General features: G+C 43.6%; 1 protein-coding gene across 3 annotated transcripts in view; it reads left to right on the top strand.

The window, feature by feature from the left end:
- Window positions 1-4,195: 4,195 nt before the first annotated feature.
- KLHL5 (kelch like family member 5) overlaps window positions 4,196-9,550 on the top strand; it is a 93,496-nt gene continuing 88,141 nt past the window's right edge. The window contains exons 1-2 of one of the 3 annotated variants that reach the window (XM_042936600.1): window positions 4,196-4,269; window positions 9,161-9,258. In XM_042936600.1, coding sequence (XP_042792534.1) covers window positions 9,209-9,258 — 50 coding nt within the window. In that variant the 5' untranslated portion in view covers window positions 4,196-4,269; window positions 9,161-9,208. Of the gene's footprint in view, window positions 4,270-9,160; window positions 9,259-9,410; window positions 9,542-9,550 lie in introns of those variants that run through there. The other 2 variants (XM_042936601.1, XM_042936602.1) reach the window with 2 other exon arrangements.

Here is a 9,550-nt window from a genome sequence, read left to right as displayed (position 1 = left end):
AGTTCATGATCTCACAGTTTGCAAGTTCAAGTCCCACATCGGAGGAGCATGAGCCCCACTTTGGGTGAGCCCCACTTCTCTCCCTCTCTCCCTCTCTCTCTCTCTGCTCCTTGCTCATTTGCGGCCTCTCTATCTCCCAAAAATAATAATAATGATAATAATAATAATAAAGCTCCGTATTTTGCTCAGGTCATGATCTTGAAGTTCATGAGTTTGAGCCTCGCATCAGGCTCAGTGCTGGCAGACCCTACTTGGGATTCTCTGTCCCCCTGTCTCTCTCTGCCCCTCCCTTCTCTCAAAATAAATAACTTAAAAAAATAAATAAGCTCTGTATTTTAATAGGAGGCTGTTTCATGCCAAAACATGGATAGCAGCAGTACTGCTGAAAAAATTCTAAATCCTCTAAAAGACATCCCATTACCAGGATCCAGATTTTGAACACAGATACTGTATATAATGATATTTAAGACTTTAATCCCCCCACCCACTCACCCAAACTGGTAATCAGGGCAGAGAATGAAAAGTCACATCATTTCTTTATTAAAAGTGTCTACACACTAGGATAAGTTCTGTTTGCTATCAGTACTAAACTTTTATTTTAAAGTTTTTATTTATTTTGAGAGAGAGAGAGAAAGCTCAAGTAGGGAAGGGGCAGAGAAAGAAGAGAGAAGGAGAATCCCAAGCAGGCCCTGTACCATCAGCTCAGAGCTGACGCAAGGCTCCAACTCACGAATGGAACTGTGAGATCATGATCTGAGCTGAAGTCAGACCCTTAACCGACTCAGGCACCCAAATGTCCCTATCAGTACTATGCTTTAACCAAATTAAGACAGTGTTAACTTCACCATCATGATTATCAATTAAAATTATTACAGCACTGACAAAGGAGTATTAATACCATCTATCAAGTTATCATTAATCAAATTTTAGGTCTAATTATTCCACTTCTGATCAGTGCTATATTATTTAATCTCACGGAAAAATATTAAGACTTTGACAGGATTTATTAATCCATCATTATTCTCTGATACCATAGACCCATTTATGGGCCATGCTGTAAAATCTCAGCATAAGTTCTTAGCTGTGAATGCTTTTTCAAACCCTGTTCCTTAGTATATTGCCAGAATAGGAGATTAAAAACAGCTATTTCAAATACTAATTTTAACTAGGGTGATACTTATTTATTTTAGACCTTATTAATACATCTAAGTCCTATGAGTCAGTTGTAAGGCAAATTGCATGAAAGTCCTTTGACCGTTACAAAAAGGAATACACACTATCTTTCTCACCTGAAGTCATTCATTCATTCAAAAATATTTACTGAGGAGTAACAGCTATCTGCTAATTGAACAAACCCAGAATAAATGATGAATAGATATTAATGAAAAAAAAAATTGCTGAGTATCTACTATGTGACAGACTCCATAAGAGACACTGGAGATGTACATTGAACCAAACAGACAAGATTCTGTTCTCACAGAGTTCACATTCTAGTGGGAATAGAGATGTATGTCATGTGTACTAAGTGGTGAGAAATGAGGAGCTAGAGAGAGGGGGGAGGCACAGTTTGCAGGTTTACATAGGGTAGTCAGGAAAAGTGACATGAAGGAAAAGGGAGACAGTCACGTGATTAGCTAAAAGCCATCCAGACAAAGGGACATGTAAAAGCTTCACTGGCAAGTGCTTGATGTGTTGGCAGAAGAGGAGTCCAGTGTGGGGAACAGCCTGAGAACAAGCAAGGTGGGAGCTGAGGCCAGCAGCACGGTGAGAAACCATGAGGAATGTTTTATTTAATTTGCTTTTACTGGAGTGGTAGAGCAGATAAACTGAAAATACAGGTGAGTAAATCAAAGAGAATAGATTTTGAGATGAAAAAATATATTTGACATGAAAAAAAGGAAAGGATTTATGGGAATTCCTATGTCTTAAATTAGGATTAATTTTTACTGCAATTGCAATGTGATTTGATTGCAATGCTTTTCTAGTCTTTCTCACTATAAACCCAAATGAGAAAGACTGAATTAAAATTCCAAAACTGAACAACAAATGAGAAGGGGAAAAAAAACTATGAGAAGAATGTCATTTGCTGTTACTTGCACAAATGTTAACACTGAAAAAAAATCAAATGGGGGCTGAAAAATAGTACCAAATCCTGTTGGTAAAAATTCAGGCCAAAAGTTTACACCACTTGTGTACTTAAAAACAATGCTACTTGGGTGCCTGGGTGGCTCAGTTGGCTGAGCATCCAACTCTTGATCTTGGCTCAGGTCATGATCCCAGGGTTATGGGATGGAGTTCAGCATCCATCTTGGTTATGGGTGTGGAGCCTGCTTAAGATTCTCTCTTTCCCTCTCGCTCTATCCCTCTCCCCTGCTCGCTCATGCGTGCATGCGTGCGCACCTTCTCTCTCTCTCAAATAAAACAAACACAATACTACTGAAATAATTTTTGTTTGTGCATGTGGGTATGGTTGCAAAGGGATGGGAAGGGGTGGAAGTCACAAACACATGGCTCTGATAAAAAAAAAATTATACATATATATATATCCTGAGCTTTGTGATTGGAGCCCTCACTGGTAGCTTTTGTGATGTACGTTTCCTGACTGTAACAGTTTTAAATAGGCCCATCCGCTTCCTTTTGAACTAACAGTCCATGTCAATGCTTCATTGTTTTACACTATGGTGCTTTTCCTTAACCATTTCCCCAAGAGGGAGGGTACAAAATAAATCAGCCAGCCATCCCAGGCGCTATCATCTTAGGGCTATGTTGTCCTGCTAATGATTTGATCCATCAGTTTTCTGGGCCACTTGCTTGCACCGGATTTTTATTGTGGAGATATACTGAAGACCTCCTAAGGAAATGTCATTTTGTGGGGGAGAAATAACACATGAACGCATTCAGTCCTCAGGACGGCATATAGCTAGCTCAAAGTAGCAAACACTGAATCTGCAAATAATGAACATCATGTGCATTACTTTGAGAACTAAAAGCAGGTGAGCATTTCTTTTACACGTCACTCTTGAGACAAAAGAAGAAAACTCCCTCCCTCCTTTATTCCCCTAAGAACTCCACGGAGAACAGAGACCTTAGCTGTTTTGTCCGACTGATTATGAGCTGATATATGCAAAGTCCTTTAGATTTGTGTTTGGCATATAGGCGCCGAATAAATTAGTTCTTGGTATTCTCATCACGTAGCGTATAGTTGTTGCATAACATACGTTGCCTACAGGTATGAATAAAAAACCTACTTTTGTTGAATTCCTATTATCCCACCATTGGGAAACAAGGATTACGGTGACAGAGTTGAGGATCATAATTGCTGTGCCACAAACCCACTGCCTGGGGCACAATAATTATCAGGTTGTTGCAAAGGGAAGAGTTACAGGACATGGAGACGAGAGGCGACTCTTGGTGAGTTCCCCCAAAACTCTAGGACAATACAGTCCTGTTCTCCAAGGAATCAAAATCCACAGGCCCGCTCTCTTCTTGCTCTGAAGAGGGGCCTCTTCCTAAACTTCCAGCCCCAGGAATTCCCCTCATCCCAGCTTCAAGGGGCGGGAACAACCGGAATTTTTTGTCAGGTCCGTCGCGCCCCGCCCACTCCCCCAGAGCCCCGCCCAGCCCGGCGTCCCTCCTCCGCCCCTTCCCCCATCGCTCCCCTCCCCCAAGAGCTCCCGTCGCCAGAGCCCGCGCCTCGCCCTTCCTTCGCATCCTCCTCGGTCTCCCTCTCCCTCTCCCTCCACCTCCTCCCACCTCCTCCCTCCTCGGCCCAAGCCGTCCGCGCGCGCCGCGCTGGGGGTGGAGGGAAAGAGAAACCGCCAAGCCCGCGGCGGCGGCGGCGGCGGCAGCGGCGGCTGTCCCCCAGGGCTCGCGGTCCCGCGCGGAGGGGGCGGGGCCTGGCGGCAGGGGGCGGGGCTGGCAGCCGCTCGCGGCGCGCCAGGTCTGACGGGCGAGCCGGTCCGACCCCCGCCCGCTCGCCCGCTCGCCCGCTCGCCCGCCCGCTCGCCCGTCCGCTCGCTCGCCCGCCCCCTCCCGGGCTGCCCGACGAGTTCGTGCCTCCTCGGCCTAGCGCAGCCTGACGGAGGGGGAGTGGCCGGCTCCGGGCCGGCCGGCACCGGGGGTGAGGCTGCCGGGGAGGGGTTGGGGACGCCCGTGGGGCCGAGCATCCCTTTCCCCGGCCCGCTGCCCCCCGCCCCCCGCCTGCCCCCTGCCTCACTCCTGGCTGCCTCGCCCCGCCGTGACCCCCGGCCGCCTCCGGAGCCCGACGCGGTAAGTGCTCCTTCCTGCTCGGCGTCGGGGAGGGGGCCGTGGCGGGCTGGTCGCGCATGGAGGCCCCTTCCCCGACCCCACGCGACCCTCCCTCCGGGCCGTGGTGGCCGGGGTCCCGCGGGGCCCTCCGGGGCACCTCCGAGCGGAGGGGTGGGCCGAGCGGGGCCCTGCCCCAGCCGCGCCCGGGGCTCGAACCCCGGCCCGGCCTCCCCGCCGCGCAGCCGGGGGCCCGGAGCTGCGTGTGGGCCGCGCTCTGACTTGGGCGAAGTTCTGCACGCGGTGGTGCGGCCGGCCCGCCGGCCAAGGCAGGACTGCGCGGCTTCTTCCCGGCACTCTTCCACTAATAAAACCAACTGGAAACCATTTCGGATTTTTTTTTTTTTTCACTGTTATCCGCAGGCTATCACAATCTCAGTTTTCATTTTAAGTAATTGCCTCATCCCGGAGCGTGGAGAATCAGAAAGGGACTTTATTTCAGTAAAGCTGGCGTGCCTCCTGGAAACTCCGTCGGGCATTTCAGTGACATACTCGGGGATCCAAAGCTGACGAGGAAAAAAGTTTGCGGTAGCAGAGAGTAAAGCCTTACTGCCGCCTTTACTAAAGTCCCATTTGATTTAAAAAAAAAAAAAAAACATTTTGGAATAGTTGATGTATTCACAAAATTCACAAGGTACAAGAGGGATCTGTACAAATTCTCTCCCCGCCCCCTCCCCCCGCCCCGCTGCCCACCAATTTTACCAGTTTCTAATTTGTCCTTTCAGAGACAGTGTATATGCAAAGGCACTGAAGTGAAACGGTTGTATATTAAGTGCCTAGCAGTTACTGGTACCCAATAAATGGTAATTCTCCTTCCGTTTAGAAAACAGTTTAATGAGTCGTTTTGATTATTAGACCGCTAAAAGAGCAATAGTAACTCTTTTTTCAGGTTTTAAGCATTTGCGGATTTGCCTGTATAGTGAATGTGTATGTTCTATTCGTTTGTCATCACTATGAATACTTTTACACAAAGATGAATACACTGATGTTTTCAGGTAATGGGGCAGGTAGGGAAAAATCAACATGAAACTAGTAAGACAGGACTTAATATGTGCAATATAGAGTTCCAAAAATGATTTGAAGCCCCTTAGTCTCCATGTGGTACAAAAGGATAAAACAAAACTAAATGAGAAAATTGAGGCAGAGCAAGAAAAATAATACCAAGTCAAGGAAAAAGATAATACCAAGTGCATACTGTAAGATCCTGTACTAAAAGTGAGTCACAGTTTTGGCTCTGGGCTTCATAGCAGCTAGCAAAAAAAAAGGCGGGGGGAGGGGGACAGTAAGTTTCAGTGTGTTTCTAATTACAAGATAAAAACAGGTCAGTTCTGCCTAAGCAGGATATTTTCTGGTGATGAGGCCTCAGAAGAAACATTCTCTCATGGGCCCTAATAAAAAGGGAGATGGCATGGTAAGGTTGGTAGCATCTTTAAAATATTCCTACGCAAAATAATGAATCTTAGTGTTCTTCAATGAAGGACAGTAATAAAACTCTAAAGATAAGTTCCCTAAAGGCTTAACTTGAACCATTCATAACACTTAGAATTACCTAGAACAGTATTTCCCAAGCTGTTCCAGGAAATGAGAAATCAGTAGTTTATTTCTTTGAAATAAGAGTCTGAAGTCAAATAACTTTGAAATCGCTGGGTTAGTCAAATTTCAACAGTTTTTTACTCAACTTCTTGGCTAATGTTAAAGATAACCCTTTTAAAGGGGAATATATTTTGTGACCTTTTCCAAATTCATTTGACTGTTGAGAACCACTGAACCGATAGAAATGGACAGACAGGCAATTCTTCAGGAGTATTTCTTAAAACAGAGGTTTTATAAAAATTGGGAGAGCAAAGAGTTTGAGGTCAGCCAATTTGGTAAGAACCAAAGTGAAGATCATCTAAAAGCATTTTTTTTAAGTCAGCATTTTATTTTTTTTTTCTTTTTTAATTTTTTTTTTCAACGTTTATTTATTTTTGAGACAGAGACAGAGCATGAGCAGGGGAGGGTCAGAGAGAGAGGGAGACACAGAATCTGAAACGGGCTCCAGTCTCTGAGCGGTCAGCACAGAGCCTGACGCGGGGCTCAAACTCATGGACCGCGAGATCATGACCTGAGCAGAAGTCGGCCGCTTAACTGACTGAGCCACCCAGGCGCCCCAGTCAGCATTTTAAATATACTGTATGTCAAAGGAAAAGTCTAATTCCCCCTAAATTCTTTCATAGTGCCTCATAGTTCTGCAAGTAATGATCTCTGGGAGTTCTTCCTGTCCTGTGCCTCAGGATACTGAATTAGACTAGGTTCAGGCAAGTAGAATTGCTTAAAGAATGACTTTAATTATTCTTGGCTGTAAATATGCCATTGACATTTTTTTAAAATCACAAACACTTTTGATACTGTTAATTTAGTATCAAATCTTGGAATTTTACAGCTGTAAGAGACCTTAGGAAGCTTGGTACCTAGTGAAAAGAGCAAGGGATTTGAAGCCAGAAAGTCTGGGATTGTGCCACTAAAGTGTTAGGTTATTCCCAGCAAGTTTATGAACCTCCCTGACTCCTTTCCCTTGTTTGTAAAATTAGAATGATGACAGCACACAGTTCATTCAATAGATGTTGAGGGTCTCATAGGTAATGTAATAGAAAAACAGTTTTAAGGGTACAAATAAAATAACGTATCAAGAATCCTTTACTGGCTAAATTTTTTCCATTCCTGAGTTCAGGTGGCAAGAGTTTGAAAGGCAAGGAGTATCACCTCATCTAAATGTATCTGGTTCCTGAATTTCAGATAGCAGGTAGTGAGGGTTTAGAGAATGAGAGATTGGTCCAAAAATGTATCTGACTTCATTCAGTTCCTGTGTTTGGATTTTGAGAGTTTGGATAATGAGGTACACTTCTATAAGAAAGTATTCTATAAATGATGCAATGCTATACAAAATGTTACTATTCGGAAGACAGATTGAAGGCTGGAGCTATTCATTGCTTTCATTCCACTTTTGAGAGAGGTGTCTGGTGAATATATCAAAAGACCCTCACATCTTCCTGGTTTAGAAAAAGGTTTGTTTCTTAGTCACAGGGCATATCCAATTAGGGTCAGCAGAACTCTGTTACAGGTGGTCATTTGGAGCCCCAGTTTATCAGAGGCTCCATCCCAACACATGCTTCCACAATTTTAGGGCAGGGAAAAGGAGGTGATGAATTGCACATTGGCTCTTGAAGGCTTCTACCTGGAAGTGACACATATAACTTCTGCTGCCATTTTATTGGCCCAACAAGTCATGTGGCTACACCCAACTTCAAGGAGGTTGAGAAATGCAATTCTATCATGTGCCCAGCAGGAGGAGAACTGGAATATTCTGCAGACAGTCTTAATGACTACGCTATGCAGGCTTTATAGTCCCATGAGTTAACATAAAATCCAGAGAAATGAAATCCAAAATATGCTTTTCAGCATTTAGAGCATAGAAAACAGCATTTTTTTTTTTTTTTTGGTGTGGGTAAAAGCATGTGTGTTTAATCATAGAATTATGCTAATGAGAATTGCAAAGAATATTTTTTATTAATTGGAAATGAAATGCTTTTGAAAAACTCCATAATTAGACATACTATTTTGACCAAGTAGATTCATTCTTTTTTAATTATATGTTCATTCAAAAAATATTTAAATGTGTTAAATGTGGTGTGTATAAGGCACTGTGTTAGCTCCTATGAGAATAAAAAGATGAATGGGAAATTTACAATCCCAAATAAAATAGTATTAATTGAGTTCTCTCTCTCCTTCTCATCAATAGATTTATCAGTAGAATCTTTCCATATGATAAAACCTGATTCTGTATACTTTGCCCCAACCACTGTTTTTGGTTTTAGGGAATTTTTGGTGACAAAATAGCTTGAGCAAAAACAGTGTTTTGTTAAAAGAAGGATATAGCTTTATGTCACAGAGTCCAAGAGCAGGGAGTGCAGCAGTCTCAGAGGCAACTGACATCAACAACAGCAAGTTAGGAGCTGGGGCTGTTTCGCCTCCAGGTCTCCAGGATACCTTGCTAGTGTCTCTGCACGTATACTTCATTCCTCGTTCTGTTGACTGGTTTTCTTTATTTTGCTTTTGAATACTGGGTGTTTTAACCTAAGAATTCACACACTGAAAGGAGACTAACTAGAGCCCTTAGCAAGTCTAGAAGAACTAAATATTTTTCTAAGTGCCACATGTTGGTTAATTCTCAAGTTAACCACTCTCAGAGTTTGGAAATAATGGAGTTGGCCCTAAAGTATAACAAGTTAGGGTATTTGGCAACCTGTAATAGAGGAGACAGATCTGAATAGTTTGGGATTAAAGAAAGCTGTAATGCCATTGAAAATTCTGCTATACAATTAACAATCAGCTTACAGATTCCACTGGGACAGGCTGATTAGGATAATCAGGTTAAGAAGATAGAGGTGGAGCTGACTTGTAGCAACACTATTCCCTCCCTGAACTACTGGTAAACCATCTCCTTTGTTATCCTTCCCTCCACCCCTTCTCCCTCTCCCAAGTTACAGATTACCAAATTGCCTAACTCTTAAAGTCCCCTGCCTTTGATGCTGATCCAGGGCTCCCTGGCTTCTCCCCATGGCTAATAATGCAGAAGGAAGGGCGCATTTGATATACTGCCTTACTCTGCTCTTTTCTTCAATTGGTCTAGACACTCTATCTGGACATTTTACACTTTAACATGCTATTGCCATATCTCTCCACCAATTTCGCCTATTTTTTATTCTTAATAAATTTCCATTCTTTTTCTGTGTATACAGTTAGCCTTTCAGCAAAGTTTCCTTGCATTCTTTACCTATGCAATATCTCCTTTCTTTCTGGTTGCAAATATCCATAGCTTCACCTCAGCAGATGGCTGAAGGAATGGACTATGGGGAGGTAGGATATGTTACCTGGAAGATGGGCTCCCCAGAAAAGGAATAACAACAAAGAAAGGTGAGTACAAGCTGTGTATTTTATTTGTCAGGGATATATGTTAGTCTAAAAGAACAGACAGAGGGGAGGAGCTGGGGTACCGATTGTAAAACATCTGCAGTGTCATTCTGAGACGTGCTTTTACTGCCGTGCCAATGTATGGGTCTTTTTAGGTTCAGCTGAACAGTCAGAAATCTACCATAGGTGTGTTTACTTAGAAGGACATCAGACAGGAACCACAGCTTTCAAGCAAGACAGCATCCAGTGTTCCTCACCCGTGGTTGTGATCCTCACAGCAGTCCATGTAAGCAGT

Source organism: Panthera leo, chromosome B1, assembly GCF_018350215.1.
Source record: "Panthera leo isolate Ple1 chromosome B1, P.leo_Ple1_pat1.1, whole genome shotgun sequence".
NCBI classification, from domain to species: domain Eukaryota; kingdom Metazoa; phylum Chordata; class Mammalia; order Carnivora; family Felidae; genus Panthera; species Panthera leo.
The sequence above is the reverse complement of the archived record's forward strand: the minus strand, read 5'-3'. Positions and strand labels throughout refer to the sequence as shown.